The sequence below is a fragment of the Doryrhamphus excisus genome, chromosome 3 (genome assembly GCF_030265055.1).
Source record: "Doryrhamphus excisus isolate RoL2022-K1 chromosome 3, RoL_Dexc_1.0, whole genome shotgun sequence".
NCBI lineage: Eukaryota > Metazoa > Chordata > Actinopteri > Syngnathiformes > Syngnathidae > Doryrhamphus > Doryrhamphus excisus.
In genome coordinates, this window is record NC_080468.1 from 6,667,415 (window position 1) to 6,687,298 (window position 19,884).

General features: G+C 42.1%; 1 protein-coding gene across 3 annotated transcripts in view; it reads left to right on the plus strand.

Moving 5' to 3' along the window:
* LOC131125256 (tensin-3-like) overlaps nt 1-19,884 on the plus strand; it is a 29,418-nt gene that overhangs the window by 5,752 nt on the left and 3,782 nt on the right. The window contains exons 2-20 of one of the 3 annotated variants that reach the window (XM_058066614.1): nt 1,385-1,555; nt 1,726-1,776; nt 3,044-3,166; nt 4,070-4,134; nt 4,918-5,001; nt 5,824-5,936; nt 6,186-6,246; nt 6,332-6,407; nt 6,488-6,617; nt 6,829-6,894; nt 8,107-8,208; nt 11,980-13,131; nt 15,141-15,295; nt 15,373-15,505; nt 16,673-16,759; nt 17,520-17,649; nt 18,247-18,785; nt 18,867-18,953; nt 19,022-19,153. In XM_058066614.1, coding sequence (XP_057922597.1) covers nt 1,385-1,555; nt 1,726-1,776; nt 3,044-3,166; nt 4,070-4,134; nt 4,918-5,001; nt 5,824-5,936; nt 6,186-6,246; nt 6,332-6,407; nt 6,488-6,617; nt 6,829-6,894; nt 8,107-8,208; nt 11,980-13,131; nt 15,141-15,295; nt 15,373-15,505; nt 16,673-16,759; nt 17,520-17,649; nt 18,247-18,785; nt 18,867-18,953; nt 19,022-19,153 — 3,457 coding nt within the window. The remainder of the gene's footprint in view (nt 1-1,384; nt 1,556-1,725; nt 1,777-3,043; nt 3,167-4,069; nt 4,135-4,917; nt 5,002-5,823; nt 5,937-6,185; nt 6,247-6,331; nt 6,408-6,487; nt 6,618-6,828; nt 6,895-8,106; nt 8,209-11,979; nt 13,132-15,140; nt 15,296-15,372; nt 15,506-16,672; nt 16,760-17,519; nt 17,650-18,246; nt 18,786-18,866; nt 18,954-19,021; nt 19,154-19,884) is intronic. The other 2 variants (XM_058066615.1, XM_058066616.1) reach the window with 2 other exon arrangements.

A 19,884-nucleotide genomic window follows, 5' to 3' on the forward strand; every position in this document is an offset into this window, starting at 1 on the left:
AAGCCTCGGCTGAAATGTTCCCACTTTATGACTCCCTCTCTGCCCCCCTTCAAAGTGCTGGGTTGATGCCTGCAGTCATTTCAGAATCAACTGTCAGACACATTCTTGACTGTCAATAGTTTAATCAAAGCTAAAAATCAGGGTCATTCCAGAACGATGATATCTTTTGGCATTCATTTGGGAAAACTGCTTGTTATTTGGATACAATCCCAATGATGTGTCAAAAAAATCTTCCCGGCGCCAAGGGATAAATGACTTTATGTTAGTCATAAAGTTTAACGAAGATGTTGACAGCTGCTCTATGTCTTGAGTCATTTAGAAGTATTAGAATATTTGAGTGAGACATCGGATTGTCGGATTGTTTTACATCAATTTTCTGCATTTCTGCATTGATTATGTGGGATTAACCTTGAGAGCTACCGCTGTTCAGTGTGAAGTATTTTGCAGTCTGAAGAAGAACAACATGATACACCATGATATGCCAACTAAACATCATTATTCATCTCAATGTTACCAATGTTACTATCATCAAAACAGCAGTTCAGAATATTCTGAGAAATGTAATTATGAGCCCTCGATAAATTGACATATAAGTGTATGAAACACAGAAGAGAGTGAGCATCTTCTTAGCTATTAAGCCTTTTTGCGTGAGTAGCAGAGTTACACAAGTAGCACATGGTTAGTTGGTTAATGTTCTGCATTATACATTGGTAGTGTATTCTCTGTTTTTAACTAACTATTGTGTTGCTGTGTGTGTGTAGTTCTTTAGACACCAGTAGTATGAATTGTGTATGAAGTAGTGACACTCCGGGATTCATGGCTAATATGGTGTGCCTCCCAAAAACATGCATGTTCGGCTAATTGGTGACTCTAAATTGTTCATAGGTGTGAATGTGATGTGGTTCTTTTGTCACAAGGTGAGCTGAGATTGACTGGCAGCCAGTCCTTGGTGTACCCCTCCTCTTGCCTGAAGGCAGCTGGGACCCTTTTGAGGACAAATGGTCTAGAAAATGAATGAATGAGATCAAGAACTTCCTTACCATGGGATTAATAAAAACTGTAGGGATTTTATCCTATGTCGTTGTTAGCAAACTATCTTCCCAGTAGAGATAAGGGTTATAATCTCTCCAGACAAACATGATGATACATCGCTTATTCGTTTCACTAAACTGTCGACCGCTACTGTGCAAACAACACAGCCTCTACGACACAATCTGGTATTGAGGTCATTCTTGCAAAGATATCGGCGGGAAACTTGGGACACAATGACAAGAGCAGAGGACTTTGACCATCAAATATTTGCTCGAGCAAAGTCACCTGTCACTGGCGGCGATGGTGTGAAGCATGAAGGCCCCGATTCACTGGTATAGTTCCTCTCTTTCAGCAGGAGGGACCCAGATTCAACATGGAGGAGGGTTACGAGCTGGACTTGACTTATATCACAGAGCGCATCATTGCCGTGTCCTTCCCTCTGGGATGCCTGGAAGAGATCTATGCTCACAACCTGAAGGATGTTACTCGAATGCTGAAGTCCAAGCATGCCGACAATTACCTGGTCGGTGATGTACCACGTTGTGATGCTGTAGTCAGGTGTCAAAGTGCAGACAGCATTGATGTCATTGTTGCATGGATGTTGACTGAGTATTGATTTTTGGCATGTTCACCTATCTGCAACTTTATCTGTTACAAGAATCAATGCCAAATTGACTCTTTTGTTGTCCTCAGATTATCAACCTATCAGAGAAAAGGCAGGACCTGTCAAAAATGAATCCAAAGGTAATGTTTTGTTACTTCACAAATGTTACAGTATTTCACAGAGGTCACCCCCTGACATAAGCATCATTTTTAATCATAGTATATCTTCTCATGGGATGGATACAATGGATCTGCACACAGCCACGATTCTGCATAGTACAGTCCCCTAAATTTGCGGATTTGGTCAAAACATTCTTTTTTTATTTTATTTTTTCTCCCAGTTGATGTGTTAGTCTGGGGCTGCATGAGTAGGCCTGGGCATTGTTTGAATTTGAGCGATTTCCGATTCTTATTTCTTGTTTTGATTCCAGTTGCTAGCAATTCTCGATTCTGATTCTTTTCAGAGGTGCGGTCAGAAAGGTTTGCATGGTTTAAATGAGCACCCTAAGAACCAAAGTTCTTAGATTAAATGTCTGAATGTCTCCAGAATTTAAAAAAATTCTATTAACTTTTATTGACTGCGATCGGCTAGCGAGGGTGTACCCCACCTCTCGCCCAAAGACAGCAAGGATGGGCTGGTTTAACTGAAAGTGGCATCATGTGAATGAATAATGTCATTGTGTCATTGTGGGGGAGTATTTCCCAGGTGGTTGGCTCAATTGTATGATACAAACGGATACAAACACTAAACAGCCCTCCCCCGACCTATACGGGTTGAAATGGCGATCAAAACCGACAGAAGTTGGTGGAACCTCCTCTTAAGGAGCGTGAATGGAAGCTAGCGGGGGTTAGCTGAGTTTAGCATTCTAGTGTGTCTGTCTATTTTCACTGTGTTGTGTTTTACTGCGTTAATGTAACATTTTACATTACCCGATGATGACGTGCAGGTTCTGAGTGAAAAAATATGAGATTTATTTTTATTTAAAAAATGTATTTTTTAACGCAGCTCGTCATTGATGTAAATAGACATTCTCCACACCTCTGTAAAAATAAGAGCACTGTTTGCCCCATGTCCGTCTAAACAAAATAAGCATGTAGAAAATATAATATAATATACATATGCAGTTGGAATTGCATTTGTGACTACATCATCCTTAATCTTCCTTAATTCATCACATGCGTGACAGTTTGTTTATGATTTTGTTGCAATGTGTGCAGAGGCTGACATGCCATTAGAAAAGTCAGCCAAGCTACATCCATTTCTTAATTACTGGGCAAAATTATATGCAACCCTATGCTAGAGTGCTGCCAACACTGGGGAGCTGCGGTTCAATTATGGAAACATGAATTTCAACATCTAAGGTTATGAAACATATAAGATGGATTCACACTATGTTGTTGTTTTTAGACTCTGGATACAGGCTGGCCCGATCTGCACGCCCCACCTTTGGATAAGATCTGCACCATTTGTAAAGCCATGGAGAGCTGGCTCAATGCTGACCCGCTTCACGTCGTTGTTATACACTGCAGGGTGAGTTATAGTGGATCATTTGTAAACAATTGCTGCTTTCACTAACATATTATTTTAGCATCTGCTTGGGAAACATATCTATAAGTGATATTTAATGGATTGCATTGGTCATTTGTACCAAATAGCCATAGTCTTTCCTATGTCACAATACTGTTTAATGTTATGAGCACATTGTCCTTTTTGGCATGTGGTGAAACGTCAAAGAAAAAAATAAAAAACTAAAGCCAAAGAAAAAGCCCAACACTTGTAGAGTGGCAGGGGGAATTTTTATATTTTATATTTAGAAAACCAACCCATGTAGATATGATAAGAAATTGAATGGATTGAAAGTTTAAGCAGCCTCCATTTGAAGCTTTGTGTTATACCTGTAGGTATTTTTCCTTATAATACACTTTTTGCTAATTTTTTATATCAAATTTATTCTTGTGAACCATTTGTATTGGAACTTTTTCCACAGCTTAATTTTTCTCCAGGTACTCCGGATTCCTCCAACATGCATGTTAGGTTATTCTCTAAATTGTCCATGAGTGTGAATGGTTTTTGTTTACATGTGCCCTGCAACTGCCTGGCGAACAGTCCTGGGTGTACCCTACCTCTTGCCCAAAGTCAGGTGGGATAGGCTGCAGCATACTCCTGCAAGAATCTGCCAAAGCCTATTAAAAAAGAGCTGTGGGCCCGCAGTTTGTTCCTGGGTCGCACTTTGGACACCCCTGGTTAAGATACTCACTGAGCTCAAATCACACAAAATCTTATTTCCAAAAGGAAAAAAAAATGCTGCAAAAAATCTGAGGTCAAATGGCATTGTAGATTGTGTTTGACCTTGCAGGTTCTACTCCGGTAAGATAAAGTATTTAAAATGCCTTTTTAGTGTGATTAATCATCTGCTCTCATCCTGTTTCCTAGGGCGGCAAAGGTCGAATCGGTGTTGTCATTTCATCCTTTGTCCATTTCACCGATGTATCTGCCAGGTAAGCACTCGTGTATCAGTAAATGTCTACTGTGGGTTCTTGTCAGCGTTTGTCATTGGCCCACTCCCTGTCAGCAGCGAACAAACCACAACAATGTGACGTGACTCATTGGGAGGACCACAAAATATGTCTACTCCACCTTGTCTCATTTATTTACCCCTTGTAATTCAAGGTCAAGGTGATTCAAAGATGACAAACAGGGGGTATAGGGAGGCAAACCACACAATTTAAGTGATGATTCACCTCATATAGAGTTTCATGAATGAGTTTGAGAGGAGTGGTGACTGTAATAGCTGGCGGCCACAGTGTCACTTTCGTGAAAACTATTCAGACCCGCTCTGGAAAGGTGAAAGACAAAAGGCCTAAAAAAAGAGGGAAAAGAGGAAGAGATAGGAAAACAGTGGCTTTACAATGGAATAGATTTGCCCTTTTTGGGGTGGGGGGCACGAGGGCCTGGTTGAAAAGGCCCCCACTCTTGTTGGTTTTAGGGTTGCCTGAATGGCCGAGTTGTGCACACACTCCAGCCTCTGTGGCCTCTTCCCCGCCTCCCTGTTTACTTAAAGCTGCCATTCTCTTCCTCTCTACGGGAATCCCTTGTCTCTCCGCTTACTTTCACTCTTCTCTATTATGCATGTGTAGCTATGCATGTGTGTCTGTGCTGACCTTGTACAAGTCAGGGTTAACAAACTTTGATTACAAGGGCAGCACAAGTTTAACCTCTCTAACTTGAGTTATCATTGCTGGAAATGTTTAATAAATTGTCTTCTCTCTCTTCCTTTAAAGTGCTGATCAGGCACTGGACCGCTTCGCTATGAGGAAATACTACGACGACAAGGTGTCTGCTCTGATGACACCGTCACAGAAGCGGTAAAAACCAACATATAAACACTCAAGTATACAGTAATCCCTCGCCATGTTGTGCTTTGACCAGTGCTGTAAAAAATATATGCTATATGCGATATATAAGTATGACCTATTATTTATTAAAAAATACTCAAGTATAGTATTTAGATATATTTTGGGCTAAATTAAGCATTTTGAATCACAAAAATTGCTTAATTGACTTAGCTAAAATGACAATTAAAAGAAGCTAACAGTCTAGCAACTATAGTTATGACACTTGAAGCTAATGTAGCTGATAAATGGATGCTTATAAGCTAACACAACTAACATACAATAAAACATTAGCCATCTATTTGGCCATTTTGGACCAGTAAAAATATAAAACAAAACTTGTTAAAGGAGTCATACCGTAAGTTGAAACCTGTGTTAGTAAATCTTGCCGGTAGAGAAGCTAACACAACTAGCATAAGAAGCTAACTAACAAAACCGTGTGCTATATGTATACACAACTCCGATAATGAAGCTGTTAACAACATAAACAGCCATAAAGTGAAGGCGACATAACTAACACTAAGAAAAGATGCTGTCAAAGTAGTTACAGTATCTGAAGTAGTTATAGTACTTGAGGCTGACATTGCTTTTAAAGACAGCTAATAAGCAAGCTGACACAACCATAAAATTTCGCTTAAGATGAGTCAATATTTTGCTACCACTTTTGCTTTTTTAGTACCAAAGTAGTCCATTTGGAAAGCTGCAGCAAATGTTGGGACACAATGAACACATCATTGCAATCAATCTTCGCAAACTTGACTATATAACTTTGATTTATTTCTGCCGTATTATTAGGTATGTTTGGATCCTCAACAGTCTTCTAAGCGGATCCATGAAGATCAACACCTCACCTTTGTTCCTGCACTGCATCATCCTGCATGGAATACCCAATTTTGACTCCTCGGGAGGTTAAAAGTCATTTCTGTTTACCGCCACACACAGCTGTAGCTAGTCTTGACAAAACCACATCAGAGTACTTCACAAGTGGTATGCACACACTCAGACACACACATAGCCCATGTGCATTTCATCCTGGTACCTGATTGTATAGACTGTATCATAGACCAGTAAATGCATCATTTTTTTGCATGTTCGTTACTAAAAAAATAAATAAATAACTTATCGTGAATACAAAATGTAAAAATCCTTCTTTCCAGTTTGCCGACCGTACGTCAGAGTCTACCAGGCAATGCAAGCAGTGTATTCATCCGGAATCTAGTAAGTAGTACCATCATTCTGTGTAATGCTTATTTAGAGTTTGTAAGTACTATGAAAACTCACTTTTTAAACTTGTGGATGACAGTCACATTGGTCCAGGCCACAGGGGGCGGATTTGTGTCACCTTGGAGCCGGCCCAGCTTCTGAAAGGGGACATAATGGTAGGGAAAATACACAGTGCCCCGATGACATCAGTTTTTACTTTCAGCTTCTCTGTATTTTTGTTTTATTCCGTTTTTAGATTAAATGTTACCATAAGAGTGAGGTTTCTTCTGAGCGCGAAGTTATCTTCCAGCTGCAGTTCCACACAGGAGCGGTGCGGGGTTACAACTTGATGTTTGATAAAGAGGACATGGAGGCTGCCAACAAAGGTGAAAAAAACCCCAGCAGAGTGCAGGTCTTGACTCGTTTGCAACAAGCCATCTGCTCCTCTTGCTACTTTTGAAGGCGCATGGCAATTCAATTAAGTATCCATGGCGCTTCGATAACAATAATCTGTTTTTCCAGAAGCCAATAACAAGAATGTTGTGTATGTATCTTGTCAGTTTGTCATATTGCTTTTATTTTATGTCTGTATTTCAGATCACAGATTTCCAGATTATGGCAAAGTAGAGCTGATTTTCTCTGAGGGACCAGAGAAGATTCCAGGTAGTTTTCTCCGCTTCCTTTTTAAGAAATTAAGCATTGTACAATAAAACAAAAATAAAATCTAACTACTCACCCTGACAGACACGGAATGGAGAGGCAACAGGAAGGTGTTTACAGAGCGATATTGTCAGCATTTGGTATTTAATGCAGAATACTTGAGCTTTGTAGTTGTACAGGCAACATAAATTGTGTTTAAAGGGGACCTTTTTCCACTCTTCTGACCTATAAATGTTGTTAGAATGTTGTATTATCCTGTTAAACTATGTCAAAGTTTCAGATAATAATTTTTGGCATTTGGAAGTGAGCCCTTAAATAAGTTTGGGATGGTTATGAACAGTCGGTTTCAGTTTTTTTTAATGACGACCCACTGAGACGTCACAGTAAGCCAGACTTCCTTATATGGGCGTTCCCGGGTACAAGCTGTAGGCTTGCCCTCTGCCTGCTTTGCTGTTTGTCGAACATTTCACCATGTTAGCAAGGAGCTAATGCTGATTGCTTCCAGGAAATATATGTTTAGGTTTGAACTTGCGTAAAGATGCAAACATTAGGCAGAAGTGGTTGGAGTTGCAGATTCCCGACATGCAAGAGGAAAATATGGGAATGTTGTGAACATGGGCAAAGCTGGAATATCCACCAAACTGTTGCTGAAGCCTGATGCCTTTCCAACGTTAGTTGGTCATGTTGAAAAGTCAGAAGCGCAAGCTTTAAGTAACAATTTATGAGTGTCCTAATTTGTTTTATTTTGTGTAAGTAAGCGGTTGTTTGTGTAGACTGTACTGACAAATGACACATCTCTGTCGTCATATCCAGTAATACTTTCTCTTAATACTTAGCTGAGGGTGTGCACTTAAACTAAAGCACAATATTTTAGAACATGACATTGGTTCTTTCATGTAGTGCGTTAAATGACAAGATTTAGGCTCATGCATGCCAGTGGGGTAACTATAAGCTGCAGCTACACATCTATGCAGAAGAACCAGGTTTTCTGGTTCAAAACAAATGGGAAATACACATTTCTCATAAGATAAATCCCAAAGACAAGGAAGTTGGATGTATGGATAAAAAATATGAGCGCAGTTGGATATGATGACTTTTGCATTCATCCCCCATTGAGACATTTCAGAAGCTATTACAGTAAAGTATTTTGTGATGTTCCCCCGAGTTCGACTAAAAGGCGCTCATTATAAACATCGATGTTTCTTTTGGGCCCAGGTGCTGACAGATGGCAGAACGGCGTTGATGTTACAGTGGACTACAACACTGTCGACCCGCTCATCCGCTGGGACTCCTACCAGAACATCTGTGATGCTGAAGGTACCGTACCCTTTGGTAGTGTCTGATTTGCTACGGGCAAGTCTGTGGTGAAGCTAATTCACGAGCCAGCTAGTAGCGAGTCTGTGTATTATGGCTAAGTGCCAATACACCAGTAATGTAGTTCAATCGCCGTAACAATGTTAATAATAATAACAACAATGCTGCAAGTCACATCATACAGTATGAAAAAAAGGGTGTTTTTGGTGCTTTTTGGAGACTTTTTCAGACTATGGTGGGAAAACGAAAATGAGCAGAAATGATGTCTTTGGATTGTGTTGTTGTACAGGAGCGCTTAGTTCCCAGGGAGTTTCTATTTTGTTGTTCCATCAAATGAATGGGCATGCAGTAACCATCATCCTCCCTCCCTCGCGTCTTTCCTGCACATACCCGCAGTCAGAGACGCCATTGCCAGTGGTGTGCTGTCCTCACTGTGGTCGGCGCTCTCCACGCAACCGCGCGATTCGCAACAGCCTCCCAGAATAGACCCACTCACATGCAGAGCCACCCATTCCCATGATTCACTAAGATGTTTTTATGAAAGTTTAGTTTGTTGAAAATGAGCTATTCTGCTTTTACGTCGTTCAAAATAGCTTTCACATAAACATTTAAGATTCAATGAAAAGAGCAGTCACTCAAGCAAAGATGTGAACAAAGCTGCAATTTTTCTCTCCGCTTGATTTCGAAGCATTCATGTGGGATATTTACAACCCGTGCTTTCTCATGTAAACACTACATCCGAGCGGGCCTTTGTGGGAATTCTACATCTTCTTCTCACCAGCCCAGTAGATGCAGCAAACCCTTCTCCCCCTTAAGCTGGTTGCGTTGAGGAAGCCTAAAAAACGTTTGCCACAAAAGTGCTAAGATGGTGTGTGTTGGGAGGGGAAAAACTCATTTACTTCAATGGATTTTCTTTTGCCAATCAGTCTCAATGGTGTGTGTTTATCCCTATGTGTGAATTAAGACTGGGATTTAAAAGCAGCCCAGAAGTGGGTGTTTACTGACAAACCACCGTCTTTGTAGAGAGCAGCTGTAAACGTTTTGAAGTTGGTTATTAAAGGACAAACACTGAACAGGTGCATTTTTCCCCCTCTTATCGCTCACTGGATAACCATGCAGAATGTTACTATTTAAAAACATCAGTCTGTCCATCATGTGAATGTTGGTACCAAGTATTCATTCTTTTTTGTATACTGGTTGTCTTCATTAGGGTCGGGTGAGCTGGAGCCTATGCCAGCTGCTCTACTTGGGTTACATTTTGTCAAAAACATGAAGCTTTTCCCTTGACAAATGTGTGTATTGTCAGATATTTATAGTTACTATCTATTTAAATGGAATTGAATGGCCTTTATTGTCATTATACAAGATGTACAGCAAGATTGGAGAGCTTCTCCTTTCAGTGCAATAGTCAAGTTAAAAAAAAAGTATATAAAAGTAGAGTAAAACAGACAATTTAACAAGATATATACAAGATATATACAAGATATCTAAAATATACACATAGTATTGCACAGGAGCATATGCAGGAGCAGACAGATTGTAGATATATTAATTTTAGTGCAATGATAGATGGTTCATAGTGCAAATAATGACTGGTGTATACAGATGAGTAAAGTCACATATGAGTGTATTGTATTGGGTTGTTAAATAAATAAATATGATTGAGGTAGTAACAGAGGCAGTGATGGAAATATTGCACTAAATAGTTGACATTTGAACCATACTGTCATCATTTAATCGCTAATTAACTATTTTAAGTTGTGCTGTAATTAGTGAAACAATTTTGGTTGGATTTAAAGTGAGGTTTCACTGTAGTTGCTGCTTTGTGAAGATATTTTCTAAGTGGGTAGAAGAAACATCATCATTATAATTTTGAGCAACGGTTTTGGCACTCAGGATGTGGGAAATGTAAGAATTTCGGACTGAAGAAATGAGGGTTTTTTGGAATCGCATAGTTGCACTTGACCAGATCTCCTCCAATTTGAGGGCTGGGTCACTATAAAATATCAATGGTGGATAATTCCAATGTCATGAAGGTCACCAATAAAGAGTTTTGTTGTTAGTTGCTGTAGTTCACACTGAGGGTCTGTGTCCCATCCAGGTTTGCTTAAAGCCAGTGCATATCTTTAAGGTAAATCATGATTACAGAAGCCTATAATTGAGTTTTGGTCACATCTGTTTCTGGTTGATATTGTACGCCAAGATGGCAGGAATGTGATTTAATGACACACAGGAGTGAAGAGAAAACAAGTAGGCTGCCACTTCTTGCAGCAGAAGGCAATTGCTTTAATTAAAAAGTTTTTCTGCAGAGCGAACAGTCTGGAGCTGCAAGGAATGTTGTTTTCATTCTCTCTTCCTTTCTGGGCCGCCTTGTTTCTTTCTTTCTTTCTTCTTTTTCTTTCTTTCTTCTTTTTCTCTCCAGTGGGGTAGTCCCCCATTGCAGGGCAAGAGGTCGGGTTACTGCCGTTCCCCAGCCCACCTCCTTTCCTCTAAGCTCCGCCTCACGTGTTTACATTCCTCTGCCCTTATTTGGAACTCTCAAGGCCCCCCCCCCATCGGACTCCTTGTGTGGAGTGCAAACACTCTCACCTTCTCAACAGAGAAAGAACTCACCCGATCTCCAGTGATTTGACCCTGAACATTAGCAGCTGGGGGAAAGCCATGTCCGCCTCGGTGTCTCTGCATGGCCCGTGCTCCTCATTGTCTTCCCTGGAGATGTGGATTATCTTGTGTGTTTACCTGGATGTGGAGGAAAAGGTAGGAGTTTATGGGAGAAAAATGGGGTGAGATAGGGCAAAATGAAGGAGAAACATCTGTCTATAAAGCAGCTTGCACCTTGCTCACCGAGAGGAATGTTACGAGGAAGATTTTACTGGAAAGCTCTGAGTGGAAGGCCTGAGTCGAGCTAGGCAAGCCCGGATGCACGTTCAACCCCTTTGTGCAAATCGGGGGTAAGTCATACATACAGGAGGTTTTGAGCAGCAGTAGCAGGACGAGGAGGAAAGGAAGGGAATTATCATGCGTGTCTGGTATTTAGATCTTTTGGTCAGAGTCTTGGACTAAATGTGACAGATTGATGTGCCTCTGGGGAACCAGAAAGAAACCTGGAACAGAGTTCTAGTTTAACCCAAGTTTAGCTTCTTTGTCGTGATGGATGTGTCTCGGCCTTGTCGCAAATGACTGACCTCTGGTTGTTTTCCTGCCCTTTTTGAGGATTAAATAGGTTGTTTGGACATATGCCAGGGGTCAAGGGGTAGTCGGCAGGGAGAAGGGTGGCTTGATCACAGCAATGTGAGGAATGCAGGGGTCAGAACTCAAAAACGAGGAGCCGTCTGACTCTCAGCTGCACACAAGAAGGAGACACTGGAGGTCTGTTATATAACCTGAGCATGAAGATGTGTTCCCTGTTGAAAACTCTGCTAGATGCCTGATGGAAGGCAAGGAGTTGTCATGGCGACAGCAGGCAATAGGAAAGGACTTGTACTGGTAAAAAAAAGGATTTGGTTGACAATTAGCATGATGCTCAATGCATATGCTCAAGATACAAAAGCAATCACTTTGAAACATTGTATTAGTTTGTGGTGAGAATCAGGGTTGTCCTGTAAGAGTTACATTTTCCCCATTTGGGTCACTTTTAAATAAATTTTAACTGTTTGCATCAGCAACATCAGCAACAAACAGATGGACAAAGACGCGGATAGATTTATCATCATTATATCGTTGCTAACGCAACCAATCTAATGATGCCTAAGATTTTGTTTCCTTTGTTTACAGTACCTCGCACTCAAAGCCTAAGTCAGGACAAACCGTCCACCAAGAGAAACCCCAACGGAGACGAGGCCACGCTAGGCCGAGGGGCCTGCACCACTTCTGCGACCTCCAGTCCCGACCACAGTGACCACGCCCTCTCTGTCAGCAGCGATTCTGGCCTGTCTAGCACCTCCCTTTGGGCCGACAAGCCCACACCTTTGTCCACTGCTGTCACGTCTGCCACCATCCGCTCCAACAAGGTCCCCAGTCACCAGGAGAAAGTCCAGCTCAAACGGCTTTTAAGCAGATTTGGAGTTGAGGACCCCTCGCTGGAGGAGATGGAGGATCCACCCCCAAGAGTGGTCATCCATCAGATAGTCCCAGCTCAAGTGCATATTAATGGAGATCCACATCCTCAAGACAGGGAGACTGACATCTTGGATGATGAAGTCATTACAGGGAATGATCTGCATAGTGTTGACAGCTTTGGGACATTGTCATCGTCCTGCCACAAGAGCAGTCAGAACTCCCTCCTCTCTGATGGCTTTGGTAGTCCTGGAGGGGAGGAGCAGCAAAGCCAGACTCACGTTCATCACCCTGCATCTTCTGCCATGGAGGACTTTGAGAGACATTATGGTGAGGGTAGAAGGGGCCATCTTGGCTCCAAGAGCAACTCAGTGGTCACTTCCAACCCTAGCAGCGCTTCCGTGCCAAAGCAGCATGTATACAGACAGGGAAGCTACTCCACACATTCATGGGTCCGTCAACAGCAGATGGTTGCTGTGCAACAGCTCATCTACATGCCTGAGGATGGAAATGACACAGAAAGGTACCCAGGCAACAAACAAGGGAGTAGTTCACCTAAAGACGGCTTGTCCATGGAGCAGCAGAACTCAACTTCTCTGAGAAGTACAGCTCCTCACAAGGAACAGGCGATGCTCAACAATAACAACAATAACAAACGCGATGAGGAGTTCAAATCTCTAACGATGGACATTGATAACTCCATAGACCAGCTTAACCAGCTCATCATGGACCTGGATCCCACCTTTGTGCCTCTCTCCAACCAAAACGAGTCCATGAAGAAGAACGGAGGCAACCACTTGAATAGCTCGGCTTCCAAATGCTCAAACGGCATTGATGTCAGATTCAGTGAGAAGAACACACAGCAGACAGGTAAGACATGTAAGGAAATGTGTTGTTGTGGTAGAACAAGCACTGTAGCTCATACAGGTTTATAACAACGTAACATTACTTCATCAACTCCACTGCAAAGTAAAGTAAGCAGCGCTCACTCTTTTCTCCGTCTCCCCACCGGCATGTTTAAGTGGCAGAAATAGCAGGGTTGTTGCCAGATTTTCAGATGTTTTCGGTATGTTTCGCAGGTCGGCAGGCTGTTGAGGCTTGTCCACATAGCTCTCTGACAGGGGATCAGTACATTACATGAGGAGAGGGATGGCAGACCTTTTTGAAGACTGTGTCTCAAAGCAAATTTCACACAAAGACTAATAAAACAAGAAGAAAAAAATCCAGACGCACCAACACGGGTATTAGTTAAACACGTTCTATGTGCTTAGGCTTTTCTCTGCCATTTTCAGAAATTGACCTCCAACTGCCATGATTGGTTTTCAACTTGTCTGCGATGTACCTGTGTATTGAATCGTAAACCACCATGGGCTGCAGAACACGGCATGCACCGGAAATATTACTGTCCGTTCGCTGCCACTAACAACTCTCATAAAGTAATTAACCACAATGTGGAAAGCATCAGAAAGGTTGCAGATAACAGTCTTCTTTAAATTAAGGCCATTACAAGAAGAATATCAGGGTTATAAGATTTCATTTTTTTAAATGTATGAATAGTCAATGACAGCTTTGATACACTCAGTCTTTCTTTTTGGCTGGGAACTAATGAGGCAGAGAGAAAGGCAGTCATCCATCTGGTCATGTGTTAATCACACTCCAGTATGTATTTGTGGTTGGCAAGAGGCGGGGGCGATGCTTGCCCTGTGGAATTTCCAAGTAAGGAACTGTGAGCCCGCAAGCAAATATTTTTTATTTGATTCAATGGAGGCCATACCTGTCTGTGCATATCTGCTACAGGAAAGCGTTGCTTTGGAGGGGAACAAGGCTTCAAGGGAAAACACTTTTGGGGGAATTTTGCCCATCATGCGTAAAACGTGAAACACGAGTACACGTGTTTTTCCCTTTTCTGTGTGTTCTAAAGAGGGAAAAACAGTTAGCATAACGTCAGGGGACACATCTTCTTCGACTATAAATCTCTCTAAAAAATGTCCAACATGGAGTACAGACAAGCATATACATTCTGTGATCATGCAGGTAAAATGATAACATGCAATACTTACAGTATTTTGTCATGTTTTGATCATTTTGTTTGTTACATATAATCATGGCGGACTTTGTGATCCAGAACCTCTTTTTCAGGCCGAATATACTTAATCAGTGTGCACTAGCTGCTCACTAAAGATGGCCCAGTAATGCCATGCCAACTTCTCTAGCCTGCTGGCGAACTTTGGTCAAGTCACTATAACAACTTCCAGGGTTGGAATAATCTCTGAATGTTCTGAACTTCTGTTTCCACTCCATTGTCATATTGAGCAAATTAACGCTGGCTTTGCTGTGGTCTGTGTGGATGTAGGCTTGAGCTCATATTTTATTTGGGTTACGGGGGGGGGGGGGCAATAAAACACTGAAAAAAAACTAAAGGCACCTATGAAATAACCAAGTGACCACCATGAGTTATGCATGACAGCAATGCTCAGCTCTCCAGACAGCGTGACAAATGATCCCCAGCATTAACACTTTGGCATCATTAGCATTCTTCGGGGGTTGAGAAGAGTCCGGAGCTCACTGGGAGGGCTCAAATTAACACCCTGGTGCTGAGTGGTGCCGCTCTTTAGGGTAGTCACACTGACACTTAGTTCCCCACTGTCCACGCACACACACACACACAAAGTCTGCGTTCTCTGGACCACCAGGTAGATACCCAGTATTCTTCAGCTGTCCTCTCAAAACATGACAGCGACCTTTAGGGAACAAATCTGAATATTATCAATCGGAAGAGTCTTTTTTCTCATTTTTTAAAAAGAATATCTATTTTGCCACATGTCTAGTGAGGTCCTAGCTAACATTTATCTGCCTCTTTTTTGCCTGTGAATGTCCAGCTGTGCAGTTCAATGATGGGTGCGGGGATGTCACTCGGAGTTTCAGTCGTCAGGGAAGTGATGTCACGGATCTCCCAAGCTTTTGCAGCTCAGGGTGGGTGGCGCCAGAGTACAGCAACCAGAGGATATACTCCCCCTGTGTGTCACAGTCTGAGGTAAATTTAACAACATACCCTTGTTCCTCCATGTGCTCTCAGTGGTTCCAAACAATGTGTTTCTTTTTTGTCTGCAGCATACCGTGTTGTGCAGGAACGACAGTGCTGATTATAGGGGACAAGGTCCAGATACAGACAGCGGGGTTGAAGCTGGGTGTGACATCACTCCTCCCACACCTGCCTTCCCTATATCTCCACCTACACCCTATGGTGAGCAGCAATTGACTGTTTTTGAGTGCAAAAGATAGTAAGACTGCTTCATCATAGTCCAAGAATGGTGTTGGATTGGAAGGCTAGGCGGTAGAGAACCCTCACAACCTTCTGACAAACAAGTCAGTGATTCCACTCAGTGGTCCAGTTAAGGTGCAAAATTCTTCTTGTTGGTTTGGTTTGTTGAAATGAATTAGGTGGTCTTCAGGGTTTAGGCTCAGATAAGAGTCACATTAGATTCTCCATCCACCCAAAGGTGCCCAGACATCCAGTGTAGATCCAACTGGAACTATAGAAACAACTTAATTTAACACTCTCTAATACGGAGATTAGAAAACGCCTTTCGGATTAAAGGAACTGCATTGAAATGGTTTGCTTGTGTTTTGTATCCATTAGTAATAAAGAATCCAGACACGTGAAGGTCAGTCATGGCATCCCACAGGGTTCTTTCCTATGACCTGTATTGTTCAGCCTTTATATGTCCCTCTTAGTTAATATCATGAAAAGCTGGATGACCTCAAACTTTTTACTATTAAATTAAATTCAGATAAAACTGAAATCATGGGCCCTGGTTCGGAGAACCTCATAGAAAAAGTTGCAAATTGTATTACTACCCGATATGGTCTTGCACCTACAACCCACAATACTGTCAGAAATCTTGGTGTCGTCTTGGATAAGCGTCCTTTATTCGCCAAATACTACACATTTTTACATTTATGAAACATAAAGACAATCTGAAAATTCCTGCCACCAACAGACGCAGAAAAATATGTTCATGCTTTTGCGACCTCAAGGTTGGATTATTGTAACTCATCTTTTTGCTAAAGCATTTAGTTAGAATTGACCACGGATACACTGATATGTATCACACTCGTCTATGTTCCTAGGACTAAGACTAAGAGTTCTGGTTTGACTTACCAACTATCCCTCGACTCTATTTTTTTTATTGTTTTTATATCTCAACCCAACTGGTCGAGACAGACAGCCACCCAACACAGCCTGGGTTCTGTCCAAGGTTTTTTGCCCAGAGGGAGTTTTTCTTGCCTCCATCTCCAAGTGCTTGCTCATGTGGGGTTTCAGTTTGTTCTCTGTTTTCATTTGTGGATTCGATTCGATTCGAATTGAACATTGTCAGTGATAAATGTGTCCTTTGTTTTGTTTTTCCAGTGAAAAATATGTCAGAATTCACTCATTCCTTCCGGCAAACACCGTCTCCCAGCATGCAGTCTTATGGAGGCTATAGAACTGACCATGGTAAGTTCACAGCAACTACTGTTGTACTGTTTGATTTCATGCCAAATCTGCCCTTCTAATCAGAAGAGCTTTACAGAGAGGTCCTTTCCAATTGTGCTTTTGTGAGAGTGCCTGAAAACAAAACAAAAAGTCAAACTTTCAAAGGATCTCTGGCTCAGTCTTTGCCTTCCCAGTGCACACGTCACAGGAGCATCATAAATCTACAAGTGGCCATAAACAAACACATGATATTGCCATGAATCCAACTTCCTTTTCATTTTGACTCAACTTCCCTGCATGGTTGCCGTTGCCTGCAGTTTTTCCTCTGCGTACTGATTGTACCCCCGCTGTGCCTCTTAAAACCAGACACCCAGGCAAGAATCCCGGCTACATTCAGTCCTGACTCATCACCATGGTTACTGTGGGCCAGGAAGCATGACACAAAGAACAACTTTTTTGTCCCCTCCCTCCTGAAAGTGTCTCTGTGTAAACAGTGAGAAATAGGAACAATAAGAAACCAGCTGCTCAGCAAGAAACCCTAATGCTTGAGATGCTTAGAAGAACATTCTCAGCTCTTATCTATTTATGTCAGACAACTCTATTTAATCTGATTTGGGGCGGTTGTAATTGGTAGCTGTTTTTATGAAGATTAATGACTTGTGGGTTCTTCTAAACCACAACATAGATTGGACTGAATCCACAAATCTTCTCTAAGGCAGTATTTCTAAATGATATGGGTATTTTGTGCCATGTTTTTGTAATTTTCCTGTCCCTCTCACAGAATCGCAGGGATTTTCAGAGATGATGAATCATGCTGGAGTTGATGTGTCATACTCTACTATCAACTGCCACAGGACGCTAAATGCTGCACAATCTGCCGCCATGGTTGGGTCCCATCAGAGGACAGATAGGTAGAATTCCATCTAGTCCAGTTTGTAAAGATATAGTGCCGTGAAAAAGTGATTGCTCCCTTCCTGATTTCTTCATTTCTTTTGTCACACTTAAATGTTTCAAATAATCACATTTAAATATTAGGCAATGACAACACAACTGAACACAAAATACAGTTTTTAAATAAAACTTTTTATCATTTATTCAGTCGTTTTCTACCGCTTATCCTCATGAGGTCCTGGGGCGAGTGGCGGGGTACACCCTGGGCTGGTTGCCAGCCAATAACAGGGCACATATAGACAAACAATCATTCACATTCACATTCATACCTATGGACAATTTGGAATTAACCTAGCATGTTTTCGGAATGTGGGAGGAAGCCGGAGTACCCGGAGAAAACCCACAGTGTTACTTTTGATCCAAGTACTTCTGTCTCATCAGACCACAGATTATTTTCTCAAAGGTTTTTTTCTCAATATGTTTTCTGATAAAATTGAGACGAGCCTTAAAGTTCACATTTAAGTGTGACAAACATGCAATAAAAGAAAAGGAAGGGAGTAAACACTGAAAATGCTGGTTATCAGAAGGACTGACCGTCTGACCTTCTTTTTTTGAAGTCCATTAGTGAACCAGTCCTGGCAGGGGGAACATCCTATCCTGAACCATCAAGCCTCTTCAACCAACATCCCCTCCGCTAGACAAGCCCCCCAGTGCTCTGCCTCACAGGACTATGGCCACCACCATGTCCACCCGGCGCCTAATGCCCACAGCTCGCCTCGTAGCAGCCAGCGTAGCCGTATGGCTTGCTACACCCTGAACCACAGTCCAGCCCAAAGCTTTAACGAGCAAGAGGACACGGGTGTAGGTTACAGTTCGGATTGTCCCACTTCCACCTTGTCTGTACTCGGAAACGGGGCTATGGAAAGAGATATACTCAACTCTTTGGATGGCAATCAGTCACAGCTCCACCAATTGCAACCCCCACATCTGCCTGAGAAGAAGAGGGCATCGGACGGGGAGAATTCACTGGGAAGAGCCTCTCCGGCGCTAAGTGGTTTCTCAAGTCCACACAGTGGGAGCTCGCTGAGTATCCCCTTTCCTAATGTCTTACCTGATCTGTCTGCACAAATGCCAGGAACAGGCTCACTTCTGCCAGGTGAGCTCTTTAACTTATGGTCGTTACGAGATATCGCTTGATAAGCTCTCTCAATTCACACATGATTTGTTTGTCTTGCAGATGTTCTTAACAGCAAGCAGGTTACTGTCAAATTTGTACAGGACACATCCAAATTCTGGTACAAGCCTGACATCTCAAGAGACCAAGGTGGGCTCATTATTAGTCTCTGAGTTCAGTTTGTCGGAACTCACAATCATCATGTTTCTACCACACAGCTATTTCAGTCTTAAAGGACAAAGAGCCAGGCTGCTTCATTGTGCGGGACAGCCATTCATTCAGGGGGGCCTACGGTCTGGCGATGAAGGTGGCCACACCTCCACCTTCAGTTATCCAGCAGACCAAGAAAGGTATGGAATGCATCAGGGAAGCCCTGTTGTTTAGGTGCTTTGGAATTTCCAGCATATACGGTGGTTCCTTGGTTAACGTCATTAGGCCAAACAGCAGGTCAAACTCAAACCAAAATTGACTCTAACCAAAGCATAATAATGCTAAAATAATGTAATGCGGGCGTTGAGTGTTGTTTACATATCTCTGATATGACAATGGTCTACTCTTTAAAAGGTCTTGCGCCCTGGTCTTGGTACTGTCCATCACATTTCTTTTTTGTGTGACATAAACAAACCGGATGCCATTTTGAATCCAACCAAGCAGGACAACACAAACCAAGGCAAAAATTTTGCTGAATTTTTGGATGTTAACCGAAAACTACGCTAACTGAGGCGGACGTTAACCGAGGTACCATTGTATAGTCTGGTTTCTTATGTTTGAATTATGTGGCTATTTTAAATCTGCATAAAGATTGGAGACTCTAAACTGGGGTACATTTCTCTTTTGTGTGACATAAACAAACCGGATGCCATTTTGAATGCCAACCAACCAGGCCAACACAAACCAAGGCAAAAATTTTGCTAAATTTTTGGATGTTAACCGAAAAATACGCTAACTGAGGCGGATGTTAACCGAGGTACCATTGTATAGTCTGGTTTCTTATGTTTGAATTATGTGGCTATTTTAAATCTGCATAAAGATTGGAGACTCTGGGGCGGTCACATCAGTTTGTGATGGTCAGCTAATGGTC